We start from the raw sequence: 15,222 nt of genomic DNA on the forward strand, positions 1-15,222 counted from the left end.
AAATGGCGAAATTATACAGTACATTTTGCAAATTATCATGACTAAGAATTACCACAAATACTCCATCAGCAGAATTTAAATTCCTGCGTCGAACTGTAAAATAACATTAGAAAGCTATTTATAGGCAGTTTTGACGACCAGTAACACCGTGAAATGTGATGAAACAACTCCAAGTTAACCTTAAACTGCGGATAATAATCAATAACCTGTTCATCGACTGTTTTGAGCATTCGTTATTGTATTTTTATTACATTAGTATTATGCAAAACTTTTATTTTCATTATATGATTCAATTTTCCGTACTTTTCTAAATGTTTATAATCTACTGATAAGAATACAATTTTTCCATCAATTTTATGTTGTACTGGAACAACATTGGTTTTATTTTATATTTGAAATTCAATAATAAAAAGCTTGCTACGATTTCACTATATCGAATTCCTTTTGTCTTTATCCCATACCCCAATGTGACCTATTCTTGAGAGTAGGTCTAGTCGTTGTTGAGAGTAGGTCTAGTCGTTGTTGAGATTCATAAACAACGGCCAAGTACCGTCTTGAACGTGCTAAACAAGATTTGCCAATTTTCAAAATAGAAAGTATACTCTAAAACACTATCCATAAAAAAACTACACACTCGACAGAACCTAAGTTGTCCTTACCATTGCAAAATTTAGTTTCTTCGTTTTTCCAATGAACTCAAATAATTTAACTAATATATTTTATGTAGTTTTTATTTTTTGTTTCGTTCCACATAACAAATATGCCAAAATATTTCTTTTCTTTTCGAGTTACATTTTTTCTGGAAGTATTATTTCAAAAAATATAAAGTAAAAAAAACATGTTTACCAAGAAACCGATTTACAAAAAATAACTTTAAAATCGACTTTATTATTTTTTTTTTAATACAAAATAAAGTCTACTGATATACAGCAATGACTAATTCATAGATCTACTATGAATTCATGATCTATAACGGTAAATCTTTGTCTTAACTATTATTAGCGAATAATATATGAAATACGATGAACTTAACAAAAGTAAGAAACGATTTATCATATTATTCAAAAACTGTTTTACTGGATAAAAACTCAGATGCACTAAAACTCCGATTGATGGAATCTAAATTGTTCTTATAGCAAATGTAAAGTAACTTAGACATATCATTCACTTCAAAGCTGACGGATACAAACCTAGTTTTCAAATAACGTTTCTCTTCAAAGTTGTGCATATTTAATAGCAAAACGGTGCAAACATCCGAAAGCGATGACGATGAACACTCCGAATACATTAAAACGGTGCGACTGTTCTGGCGAAAATTAAATATAAATGATCAAACGGATTTCACACCATGTCGCTCAATGAATGTTTCATTATTATCTTATTACGGTTAAAAAAACTGTTTCTAAATCTAACTCTTAAATGTTTAATTTTCTTTCGATTTCCTTACAAACTTTTCAGTAAAGTTCAACATTTTTAATTTAAGTTTAAACTATCTGCATTCATTTAAAACGTGTATAATTAGACGAATGCAAAACAAAAAGTGTAAATAAGTAACTTGTGCGTTGAGACTATGAATAAAAGTAGCGAATAATGATTGTTATAGACTGGTACTTGTGTTCAATAATTTCATATTAATCATACAGTTAATCTTTTTTATAACCAAAAGCTATGTCTTGAATAACTGTCTTCTTTCATGCCTATCATAATCAACTGGGCTCTTAGCGTGTGTACTTATTGTTCAGACTTGTAAATCGCTAAAGTAAATAAAATTTAATATTCATCAAATACGATTATTGTACTTGGCGAATATGTATACTTGTCGAAAGTACTATTTTAATAGTACTTTCAATAACAACATAGACATTTAAAACTTTCAATTGGATGACATGTTAAACAAATATATGTATACATATTTTTTAAGACTATAAATCGAAGCTTTGACATTTGAATTTCCATTTCCATTTCATTGGGTCTTTGACAAAATATTTAAAGTCAACATTTAAATTACATGGTTTGATGTTAAAACTAAACGGATGCTCAAAAATTCCACGCGAATTTCAAACAAGACAAGTCGAAAAATATTAAAAAAGATGTTACGGCACATAAATGATTTAGTACCGAAAGATACTGATAAAAAATATATTATTTTTATAAACTACGAAGAATACGGGAATTCAGTATTATCACACAATAACTCACCATAGATATTTTTAAGAAATGTCTATTTTTAGGTTATTATGTGTTCAGGAAGTAATGAGACGATGGTTAGGAGGAAGACATGAACTCAATTAGACTAGTTTATTTGTTTTTAATAGGAACACAATGTTTAATTTCGCGTAATTTAATTTTTCTCATTGAATTTCAGTTATCATTTGAATTTATGTAATACCATCAAAAATAATTTATCATTTAACAAATCATTCAACCACAAAAAGAACATGGTTATTGTATTATACAATTGCAGCCTCATTAATTATAGGCAATTAATTTCATTATTAAAAAAAAAAGGCTTATTTGAATTATGTCAGTATAATAACTAATGAGTAGTGCAATTAACGACCACATTCTATGAGATATTTTACACGAAGAACCACAACGATTGAACGGCCGTTAAAATTCTCACCATCTTTTACACTTACACTAATATTGCACAACAACCAGAGAATACTTCTCGTAAGCCTTTCAATTATTGCGTTTCATATTCGATTGGAAAAAAAACTATGTTCACGACAAGACCAACAATTCCTCTTTAAAGTTAAATTGCATCAATAATAGCTGAAGTCAATTCCGGGGAAAATACGAACGAAATGGGTATCTGAGAATTTTTGTCGTCAAAATTGATGAGCCTAGTTTTTTAATATTAAGCGCGGCCATAACTCTGACGGTTTTTCTAATGCTCACCGTGTGTGTCAAATTTCCTGATGATGGTCTCTATAAGAGTGGTGCGCTGGGTGACATGTCCTCGGCGTATTGGCATGCCGTAACAGGCAGGGTTACCCACCGGGCGAGCCCACCATACAGTCACGTTTCTGGCCACGCTGGAGCGGCGGGACGCGTGTGCAAGCAGCCGACGGCACTGGCCACCAGCATAACACACTCGCGGCCGGAAGGCAAGCGATTTAAGATCGACGGTGTCGTCGCGGTCAGCGGCAGTGACGACGGCTGTGTGCGGCGCCTAAAGCGGAAGCCGCTCGAGAAGTATCTCTCGTTGTGGACACACAACGGAACACAACGTGAATAACGCGACCGGCTAAAAAAAGTATGTGTGTAGCGCGCCGTGTATCGAGCGTGTGTTGGCGTCGCGCGGTACTACTTCTCTGTCGGCACATCGCTGGCAGCGCCTCAACGCCGGCTTCATCCGTGAACTACGATGGGTCCCGATTAGCACCGATGGCAAAAATGTTGAGCATGAATTTATATTATTGTTTATATTGGGTTTTTCCTCTATTACAGTTTTTATGAATGCATATTAGTAATAAAATGCCGTGTATTTTTTAAATTGTTAAATAATATTTGAAAAGTACTTTAATTATATAAAATCCATTTCTATTTTTACTTACATAACACTTTTCGAAACAGAATTTACCAAATTTTTCCTTACTTTAATTTTAATTATTGGCGGCAGGCTCGACTCGATTTTTCGGCGATGATAAAAATTGTGTGTCTAAAATTAGAAAATTTATTACAATACTTAAGCATAGTCATCAAACATCGTATAATTATAAATAATCTGAGCTGGGCAACTTTATTAGACATTATTTACTTATAAATAACACACCAATATGTGTTGTTTGTTTTTGCTATAAAAAGGAACGATGAAACATTAAAGTTTTGTTTACTGAATTACTTCAGAGTTCCTGTAACCGGATTTTTCAACAGGATCTCAAAGTGATGTTATTTATGTTATTTTAAATTTCCTGAAACAAAAGAAATTGAAATATTTAACTAAAACTTTTCATTAAATATTTCAATAATTTGAAATATTTCAAGTCTAAATTAAATATAAACACTTTAAGCTTATAAATTTAAAGTTAAATATTAATATCAACAGTCACTATGACTGTCTCTATTGTAGATAAAAATTATATATATATATATCACCAGTAAGAAAAAAAGTAATTTTTTTTTCTACAAAATTTCAAGTCATTTTTAGCTTTATTCTTACAAAATAATTTAACAACTGTAGGACAAGTACTTGTTGAGCTACAAAATTTTAACACAAAAAGTGTGTATGTAATGAGTGTGAGTGCAGTTTATAATAGTATACATATACTTTGCCCAAGTTCCATACTAACTCTATGTATTAAAATGCTTGTAACTCATTAAGTACTTGTTCTAAAACTGTTATCGAACCATCAACAATGTTCTTAAGAAAAATACTAAAAAGTGGTTATTTTAAATAGGTATTAGTGTTAAATAATAGAATATATACTAAACGTAGTTTAAAAGGGTAATATATATTTTTTAAACAACTTTCAAAAAATGATAATTATGTCAAAAGTTACGAGCATTGTCAAATATGTCTGTGACACCCTTTTTAATTTTGAATTTTTAAATATTAAAACAATATTATATGTATTCCATATTATTTGGAATCCAAGTGCACACGCAACTTAAAGCGTATAGTAATTTCAGATCGTTTTCACCGAAAATAATATCTTAGTTATAATTATATACGAGAATTTCATTAACAAAATAATTAATTTAGGAAGCCACTACATTAAAGTGAAATGAAAAACTTATGACTTATGATTTGGAAATTCTAATTCTAATATATTTAATTAATATTTTGTGATTAATTAAAGTATGCAAATCATTTTATGCACTTCAAATAGAAATAAACTTCCACTTATTCGTCTTCAATTGTTAAAACACTTTGAACTTTTATTAAAAAGGTAAAAGGCGCCTAATGATATTTATTTTGAAAGTTAGTACACAAAGTAAACAGCTCATTCGGTATATGTTTAATTAATAGTATTTAAGAAGAAATACTGCAACAAAACCGTTTCCTCAATTCGATCAAAATCAAATATCTTTGCAACAGTATTAGTAAAGTGAGAGAGAATAATAGTATTAATTGTGATTTCGTATATTATGGACTTTTTCGAAAAAATTTTTGTGAATTTTCGTTGAAAGGAAGTAATTAAAAATCAAATTTAACTACTGTTTAAACAAAAGTGTTATAACAATTTAACTTAGTAAAAATGAAATAAACAACAAATATAAGATTATAATTACAATGCCACGGCAATACAACAATCAGTCACGCGAAAGTAAAAAAAAAAACAATTCACATAACAAGTTGCCATTTTCTAATATTACATCAACTTAAATTATGAATATTTTACTTATCAATGAAATAAATGATTACTCTAGAATTTAATTTTAGTTTCAAGAAAGACTAGTTAAATTTATTCAAACTGCACATTGCTAGACAAAATACTGAAAAATAAATAAAACTCTCAATTTTGACATGTTTATTTTTTTTGCAACTATTTCATCGAAAGTCCATAAAACCCCGTGAAATATCTTCAAAATTGCTTTAAAATAAGTCCTGAACACTTTTTTTATTTTTATTTTATGGTAATTTAATTAAAACTCATGATGAAACAGAATAAAAGAGTAAATGTTTAGCGTCTCCTAGAAAAATTGTAAATAAACAGATAGTTCTTAACATAAAAGATAATTCTAAGATAAATCTAAAGTTCGAAAATTCACTGGGCGTAAATTTAAATGAACGAGATTCTTTCCAAGTTTTTCTCCGTTGTTTTTCAACATAACAATGACAGTTAAATAGTATTAAATATAATTTTTTTTTCTTCGTACTATTAGAACTATTAGAAGCTCAATCGCATTTATTTGTTTGTCATTGAAGAATGATTTTTAACATTTTAAAAATTATAAATGATAAAAAGAGCAATAAGTGTAGGGTTGATACTATCACTCGCTGTTAAATGCCGTCTTAACCAAATCACTTTGTTGGAAAACTAATCGCTTCAGTTACGGTCTGTTTTTTATGGTTTGTTAAATATAAATGACTAAAGAAAAACTCAAATCAATAACCCAAGTCATTAACAGTTGAAAATTATAACATGTTAATTTATTGTCCAACGTGAAGTAAAATTATACTTAAATTTGATAATCATATTTATATTTTCAGTTAAATACTTAACTATATATTAGTAATCTTATCAAAAACTAGAATAATTAAGAGTATACCAAATATGAGTAATGATAGTAGTAGAAGTACTAGAGCTATTTAACAATTGGAAATTATAAGCCTTTATATTTATGAAAATTTTAGTTCTGTCTTGTAATGCTTTATCTTCTAATACGTGCGCTTTTAATTTTATTTGTACTAAACTTTTAATGTTAAGTTTTAACTAGGAAATGTCAATCTAATAACAACTCAAATTCTTATTAAATTTTTAAGCACAGAAAAACAAGAGCCGTAAACAAAAATCGATTATTATATAACGCGTGCAGATATTGAAATGATATCCTCAAAAAAAGAACAGTTCGCATTGAAGAAAAATAAAGTTATAACTGACAAATAAGCTTCAAACGAAAAAATATATACATAAGATAAATAAAAACTCTTGATATTCACTCTTGTTATTTTCTATAGAGCTGCCTAGAGGTGTATCTAAGTTTTTTCGTAAAATCATTATAATAACTTATTCGAATTTAAAGCATTGCGGAAACTAAATGTAAATAGAGCGTAAAAATAATTTTGAATAACTGCAAGAAAAAAGCACGTGGTGTTGCGTATTAATCTGAAATTTATTGAAAATCCATAACTTATATAATAGCTACATAATATTGACTAATTTTGGAAATGGCATAGATGAGCGGTTTTCTGTAGCCATATGGTAACTAAAGTTGAACGATGACACGCTTATTTTAAACGGTTTATTTCTAAGTACATTTCATGGGTGACTTAACTTAATCAATCAGCATCATCAATCAATTACTTAAAACTCGGTTCAAATTCGACGGTCAGGAAACTAATTAGTTCTCCATCCAATTAAGCCAATCGTCTCCATTGATTGGCTTAATTTTTTGAAATAATACAGTTAAAATCAAAACTTATTTGACACATCCGCAATTGTTTTAAATCGTATAAAACGGCGTAAAGGTTATGCAATTTTGATACACGGCTTAACGAAGTGGAGGATACAGGTCAATTACATTTATCATACAGTGTGTAAAAATTAATTTGATCGAATTGTGTTTTTATTTTTTATTGTGAAATTTATTTTAAATTAAATTAGTTCAAAACGGTTTTTATTTTTGTGTATCATAATTGTCGACTCTAATTTAAATTTTATATTTTTGATAACAAACTTTTCGTAAAATGATTGTAAATCAGTTTTAAAAGGGCGAGTTATCTTTTCTGGGGCATAGACAGTCTTAATATTTACTCGACGACCAAACATAATGTATAGTCTTGTTAAAAATTTTAAAATAAACTAAAAAGCCTTAAATACTATATACTCACATTTTATGCTATTAAAAAATCATTAAAAACAAAACTCAACAAATCTTGTCTTTTTATTTAATCCGATTTTTTTCTATTAAACAATCAGTATTTATGATAAAACATTGAAATTCACGTTGGTGAGTTAATATAATTCCTATTAAGTTAGATACTATTAAGGTCTGATAAATGTTCAGTCATCATTTTTTATGTAATATGATTATTCCGGTGCAATAAAACGAATGTAATGAACAAATATTACATAGAAACATACATAAGTCATCAAGGTCTATATTAACACCCCATTAAATTATAGTACAAATCTAGTTTACGGCTAAAGATATTTGTTCAAATTTTTTTCGAAATAAGTGATTTATTAAAGCGAATACAATAGTGTGCTTTTAAAAAAGCCAAAACTACGTTCGGGCAACTTTTTTTAATCATTATACAACGTCGTATCCAGAGAACAAAAACTCACTTGGATCATTAACTGCGCTTGTTTCGACTGTTACTATTATTATTTTTACAGCATGACAAAGAGTTTTCTTGTCGTTCTAATTATTGCCTTGGATTGTCAATAAACCCAAAATATTTTCTTTTTTATTAATACATTAATTATTTATTAGTTATAATTAAATTATTGAGTAGAAAAATATTATTTATAATGATGAAAGTATAATTTTAACATCAAGATTACTTGAGTTAAAATAAAACAAAATTTGTTAATATCAAACAATAGATACAGTTGAAACACTTAACAAACATTTTTATTTTTTTTCCTTTATTAATATATACACAATCTGTTCCCTATAGGTACAATAAGAGTATTAGCTAAAATAATTATAATATGGAATACTTGATAAAAGAAGCCACCCAAAAGTGTCATCACTTTTAACTTAGCAAACATACATTTACATTTATACAGATAAGAGCTGAATTTGAAAAAAAAAACAAATGTTTGAAATGAATAAAAAGTAACTATAACCCGTAATTTAACTAGAGTGAAATAATGATGAATGTGTTGGATGATAGTTCAGATCAAAGATATTTTATGGTGAAATTGTCTAATTCCTTCTTTTTTTAAATAAATACACTGTAAGAAATAATCCAAAAATTTCCGTATATGGTATTTTTCTAGTATGATATTTTTAATATACGCGTTAATTTTAAATACAAGTAAAATAGTTTCGACTTAAGGTATTGAAAAGTCAAACATTTTTTTCAAGAGTTTAGTTAATTTTCGACTTCTACCTTTTATTGTTTATAGAGTAGTGATGTTATAAAAACATATTGATTACAATAATTTTTTTAATCAAACAATTGTTCATTGTCGTCAAAATGCTTAATTGCACTTTAAATAAAAACTATTTACAAGTGAAAAATACTATAATAAATATATGCCTTGTTGAGTAATTCTGTTAACGCCAAATAAAATATTTCAATTTATGTAAAACATCCAACAAATGACAAGTGTAACAAATTTATTAAACCATTTTATTAAAAAATTTTGATTTTCAAAGAGACTGAAAAAAAGTTAACATTATTAATTCAATAACATGATAATTATATTTATCAGTCCAGCATAAGGTCAATTGATAATTATGTTATAATAAATGATAAGGTGTTCTATGCTTACGCATACAAATATTATAAAATATTCCATTCCCACAAACTATTTTTTGTTTTAAATAGAAATCATTAATAATTATTTTTAACAATTCTTGTACATGAAAATACAAACAAAAATTATTTTAAATAAAATAATATTAATTGCATAAATTTAGCAAGTATTATTTAAATAAAATATCCAAAAAATAAAAACAAATTTCGTAAATGTACACTGAGCGTACATTTATTAGATTTTATTCTCGTTTTTATTGTTACCAAATAGGAATAAAATCTAATACGTATAAATATTTAGCATAATAAATTCAACAAGAAATATTTAATTAAAAAAAATCGTATTTTGTATTTTTTTATAAAATTTTATCAGTAAAATATTTATAAAACATGTATTTTTTATATAGTTAAACAAGATTTATTAATTGTTTAGTGAACTCAAGTGAAATACAGACCAATAAATTAAAAGATATTTTTTTTACATATAATAATTCTTCCTTTAGTGAAAATCGGAAGTATGGCCACCGAATTGGATAATTTTTAAAAAAATTGTATGTATTTTTATACAAAATAAAAAAATTTAATTGAGTGAAAAATCTATTTAACCCCTTTAAATTTTTTATAAATTTACGCCAAGATTCGAACACAACTAAAGTCAAATTCACTAATTTTGGCTAACTAATACATTACCATATTAATAATATACTAACGAGCTAGCAATAATATTTTTATACACAATTCTTTGTTTTTTAAAAGTAAAACAGCATTTGAATTTAATCATGCAATATATTATAAATTACAATAACTATTGACATTATTTTTCAAGACAATAAATTACTGTTTAACAAATAATTTTGGAACAAAACGATGTTGTGTTTGACTTTTGATAAACTGTTCCTACATTTAAAAATAAGTAATATAAGATAGATAAAGTAATAATTGTCATAAAATATTCAAGAAAGTGTCACAAAATTCCCACGCCTCTTTAATATGACTAACTAAGCAACCTGTATAAATATAAAATTTATTTATTTAATGTACGACTTCACGTGTTGAAAATCCATTGTGATTAATAACAGAAAAAATGTTTGTACTAATTTATAACTTATACAAGTTTGTTATGATATTTTTTTCCTTTTCAAAAATAGATTAAAAACAGTATTACTCCCATCTATTGTTTTGTAGCATAGACTGCTATTGTACTTGATCGATCATATAATTATATTATAACTTCTTATTATTAAAATATTTTTTAACAAAATTAATCTAAAAATAATGCAATCTACCGCATATGCAGCATTAGATTAAAAACTCCATCACAAAAATATATCACTTTTATCAAAAGGTCATTTTTATTGAAGTTATCTTGGCAGGCTATTATAATTCAAATTGATCCCGGGGCACCGCTTTCCCTAGCTCTCCCCTTAATCTAACCTGCAGGTGCAGTAATGTTTTCGTATTGTAATATTACATCAAATTACATTTGGTCTGTTTATTTTTATTTCTGGATATTTATGAACTGAACTACTCCTCTCTAGTATAAAATTACTTATATCTTTTAAAGTATTGGTTCATAATATGTTATTGATTAGTCATTTTTAAGCTAATTAAACATATATGTTTCTATTAAAAAAACTTAAGTTGATACCATTTTAAAGGGATGCGAGAAGGCTAGGACTAAACTTCTGAAAATAAAAAATTATAATGTTTAATTTTAAATTAATTTTAAAGATATTGCATGAGGCACAGTAAATCAAACGCCTAGTAGATCATAGACATATAAACTGTATTTATATGTATATGCTATAAATTATGTATAATGTTTATAAAATTAAAACTTGTAGTAATAATCAAACCAGTGTCGACACTACGTTTAGCGGGGCTTAGGACAAATCATAATTACAGAACCCCTGTGCCAGGAGGGAGTGGTCCGAAGTGGGAGATATACCCCCAGTAAAAATGATTCCATTGTGAAAATATGATTTTTTTTTTTTTGTAGGAGTAATAAAATGTTGTTTTATGTGTATCCCCCAAAAACCAAATCCTAACTACGCCACTCCTACGTGCAAAGCTCATGGTATGTGTGCCGGACTCACTCTAAATTAGAGGGCTTAGCTTTTCCATTATATTGTTCAAATTTCGCCTACGAACATTTATAATTGGTAGTATTGAACTAAAATGTTATATGAAAATCAATTTATAATCTTATAAATTTATAAACACTAAAAATTGTAATAACAAGTGGAGACTTTTTTAAAGTATAAGTTAAAGGAATTGAACGAGTTAATTATTAATAACTATCAATTTTAGCTAAATGCATGTACCACTAAATTATTAGTACCATTGATTCACAGTTTTTTAAAATTTCAAGGTTGGTAATATGTAGCGACCGCATAACATAGTCTGAACGATAATAACTGCATGTTATACAGCTGTGCGTTTTTAGTCAGCTGTGTTTCCACTACTGCCTACTTATCTTTTATCCATAAGCATTACTACGTTTACGGTTTACTCCTAAATAATAACTTGGCACAATAGCCATTGTATGGTCCATAAACGGGTAGCACTTATTTCGAGCTTCTGTCTGTTATTGTTAAGACCCATTCGTGTGCCATTGTTACTTAATTTTTTGCCAGTTAAATATTTTTTTAATTGAAAGTCTGATTTTAATTTTTAATTAATTTATTAATTTATTATTAGCATTTTGTTTGCCATGTTTAGTCCATCTGCAGTCCATAAAGCTTTCCAGGAAGCTTTAATTCATAATGAAGACATAGACATAAAAAACTATATTTTAGCTTATGAAGAACTATGCAAGTAATATTGTAGTATATTTTAATTTTTTTAATTTTTATATCTCACCATTTTTTTATTTTCTTAGATTTTGTGCTCAGCTTGGTACTATATTTAATTTTGTTGTTAATGACATTCAAGAAAAACTTTGTCGTCTTACAGAATTAATAACTCAAGATGAAAACAATTTTAGTTCTGTCAAATCTATGATTCTACATGAAAGATCTTGTGGAAAATTGGCTCATGATTCAGGGTGTATTACATTACTACGATTACATCGAGGTTTAGGTAAAACTTTGAGTTAACCTCTATTTAAGAAAATAGATTCATGAAATTTTTAAAAACATTAATAGATTTCATTGTTCTCTTTATGACCAAAATATCTACCCTTCAACCTACTGATAGCACATCAACATCTGCTATAGAAGCGTACAATAGTACATTAGCTAAACACCATGGCTGGGTTATTCGTACTGGTGCCAGAGTTGCGATGAACTTTCTTCCAAGTCAGAAATCTCTCTATCATCAAGTATGTATGCAAATTATATGTAGAAAGAAAATGAATAAATCTTCAAAAATTGTATGTCTTTTATTTTTTGTATTATAGGCAGTTGGAGAAAGTGTAAACGAAACATTGAAAACTATGCCAGATATGATTTCTAAAGCATCTATGGTTCATGAAAGAGTTAATAGTCTTTTTTTAATACATGAAATTTTGCATTTACCCTAAGTATTACTTTTTTAAACCATTTTATTAATTAGTTTTACCCTTTTAAATTTTATGTATAAAAATATATTTTTAATTAATTTAAAATTATAGCTCAAAATTACATTCCCAATCACTTTATTTTTAGTGAATATGAGACAACCCATTATCTCATGATAACTGTGATCCTTTGATAACTGTGAAAAAAAATTATTATTTTTAGAATATTATTTAACTTTTTAAATGGTTAATATTTTTAAAAAACAAAATGTTTATATTGTACTCCTTTTCCATTATTACTTTTAAGAGTGTTTATTTAGACTAAAACTTAGTAGTATTTTTAATATTTATATTTTTATGTTAATATAATTTGTTAGAGTATTTAATGAAATATTTTTAAATTTTCATATTAACTTTGTGTATATAACTGATTATTTTAATTTTAATTTCTTTAAATTACTTTTAAAATTCATAGTTAATAGTATTATTATTTATATTCAATATAGTTTTGTAAAATAATATTGTTTCTTTTAATTGTTAGTTTGTTAGAAAACATATTAACAGTTATTTTAATATACAGTGATAATATGCTTATTAGTTATACTATCGTTTTGTTTTAACATCTTTAATTGATTAATAAAATACCTTGTAAAAATAAACAAATATANATTATATTTAACTTTATAATGCTATAACTTATTGAAAAGTTTATGGATCCACACAATTTTTTTATGATAAATAATTTTTTTTAATAAACCCTTTTCCATTCGACATACTTTATCTTAATCGAGATATTAAGGAACCAGCAAATCAAGTAGCTTTTGGAATAAAACACCAATTTTTTTAAAATTAAACACTATCTAAAGATTTGCATCGAAGCGTTTATTTTTGATAGTGATTTTAATCACTGTCAGATATCATTATACTTGATCCAACTATACCACGTCACAACTGTGCCGCGACCCCCCTGTGCTGGTTTTTTTTTTTTTTTTTAATGTTAATTTATTGCCACTATTATTTTTTCTTACATTAAGTGATATTTTCTACAATTGAATTAAAATGAGTATAGTAATAGTTGTTTATTAAAAATTCAGAGTTTTAAATATATTATATTACTTTAATGTATAGTCTTTAATGTATTATACCAATTAAATTTTACTTATAATCTCCATAGTTAATGTTCAATATTTTTCAATTATTCTTTAACCAGAAATAGTCATGTTTTTAATCTTTCCAGATATTAAGATTTGCATTAAATTTGTCTTTTTTATACAAGTTATAAAAGTTATACAATAGTCATGGAACAATGCAAATAATATTAAAATGTAATTAAAAAATTATAAAACTAGATATTGGGAAAAACTCAAAAAAAATGTTGCAAGTCTTATTTAAAGCATTTTAGTGTTGGATCTGAAAAGATTAAATAAAAAAAATTTTCTATTCATATAATTTTTATTAATATACATTTATACATTGAAAATGGCCACAGTGATTAAAATACATTATTTAACTATGACAACAAAATAAATATAAAAAGTAAAAATTTTAATTAAAAAAAAAAAGATAATATCTATATATTATAAATTTTCATTAATAATTTGAGCAATTGGAAGAATTTTATCGGAAATCAAATCATGTATGATTAATTAATGTTGCAAAAAAATACTATTATTTATTTAAAATAACCCATTACTAGACCACCTATGTACTATTTTTTTCTAATGATTAGTTTAAGGTTTTAATTACAAAGTGATTTGCCTGATCAGTAATACAATTTTTGCTGTTAAATAGATATATAATTACATATGTGGTATTTGTATTAAAATAATTAAAGATGCAGTCTTACTAATCTATCACTTATTTTGAGGAAACAATTTTATTATTTAGTAAAGTTTAAATATGGCAGATTGGTTTAATCCAGTACAATATATGAAAGCACGAGAAACTACATGGAAGAAGTTAGAAAAAACTAACAAAGAACTAATAGTAAAAATTGTATAAATACAATGATTTTTTTTTTTACACATAATTTTTTTAAAGAACATACCAGAGGAATATCGTATATATTACTATGGCAAAAAAAATCAATCAAAATATAGATTTGAATATGATTGTTTTTTTAATAAAAACAATTTATACAACCCAAAACTAAAGAAAGATAGTGAAAGAAGTACAGAAAAAATATTGGATAATATTTACCAAGAAGTAAGTTGTTTAAATTATGTACAAAATTGATTCTGAACATAATACTACCAAAAAGTTTATTTTTGTTAAAAACATAATTTTATTATAATCACTCACAAAATTATTGGTTCCTCCTTCCTTTTTATTATAGCACTATAAATGATTTCAGGAAATGAGCCGTCGTGTTCCATTAATTACATCTCATTTATATGGTCATTGGCTCAATAATATTGAAGGATGTCCAATAGCTAACCATAAAAAGATTATAAACAAATCTAATTACAGACTCACTGGCATACCAATAAATACAACAATTGTATTACCAAAAATAGAAAATATAATATTTATTGATTAAATATTTTTTTTTATAAGAACATCACAAATAATCTTTTAATAGATTTAATTTACGATTTAAATTATTTATTTATGCCACCAACTT

The 15,222-nt window shown here is 26.3% G+C and overlaps 3 protein-coding genes across 9 annotated transcripts in view; 2 read left to right on the forward strand and 1 right to left on the reverse strand.

The window, feature by feature from the left end:
- LOC126902500 (potassium voltage-gated channel subfamily H member 2) overlaps positions 1-3,301 on the reverse strand; it is a 71,988-nt gene extending 68,687 nt beyond the window's left edge. For all 7 annotated transcript variants that reach the window (XM_050679853.1, XM_050679857.1, XM_050679856.1 and 4 more), the window contains exon 1: positions 2,902-3,301. In XM_050679853.1, coding sequence (XP_050535810.1) covers positions 2,902-2,977 — 76 coding nt within the window. In that variant the 5' untranslated portion in view covers positions 2,978-3,301. The remainder of the gene's footprint in view (positions 1-2,901) is intronic.
- Positions 3,302-11,449: 8,148 nt separating this feature from the next.
- On the forward strand, positions 11,450-12,874 carry LOC126901362 (ceramide-1-phosphate transfer protein-like). The gene is made up of 5 exons (XM_050677769.1): positions 11,450-11,917; positions 11,982-12,181; positions 12,247-12,422; positions 12,501-12,623; positions 12,748-12,874. Exons 1-4 carry the CDS (start codon positions 11,814-11,816, stop codon positions 12,621-12,623), a joined length of 603 nt encoding a protein of 200 aa, XP_050533726.1. The 5' UTR covers positions 11,450-11,813; the 3' UTR covers positions 12,748-12,874.
- Positions 12,875-14,434: 1,560 nt separating this feature from the next.
- Positions 14,435-15,120, forward strand: LOC126902067 (uncharacterized; the record flags this gene model as incomplete). The annotated part of the gene is made up of 3 exons (XM_050679089.1): positions 14,435-14,585; positions 14,640-14,804; positions 14,953-15,120. Coding segments are annotated over exons 1-3 (420 nt in total), but the record flags the coding sequence as incomplete, so codon positions are not given.
- Between the last annotated feature and the right edge of the window lie 102 nt (positions 15,121-15,222).

This window comes from Daktulosphaira vitifoliae, unplaced genomic scaffold, assembly GCF_025091365.1.
Source record: "Daktulosphaira vitifoliae isolate Bord-2020 unplaced genomic scaffold, ASM2509136v1 Scaffold_3, whole genome shotgun sequence".
Lineage (NCBI taxonomy): Eukaryota > Metazoa > Arthropoda > Insecta > Hemiptera > Phylloxeridae > Daktulosphaira > Daktulosphaira vitifoliae.

Coding starts and splice junctions, on each gene's coding strand:
- LOC126901362 (XM_050677769.1), top strand. CDS start 11,814: ATGTTTAGTCCATCTGCAGTCCATAAAGCTTTCCAGGAAGCTTTAATT. Junction 12,182..12,246: donor ACGATTACATCGAGGTTTAG/GTAAAACTTTGA, acceptor AAACATTAATAG/ATTTCATTGTTCTCTTTATG. Junction 12,423..12,500: donor AGAAATCTCTCTATCATCAA/GTATGTATGCAA, acceptor TTTGTATTATAG/GCAGTTGGAGAAAGTGTAAA.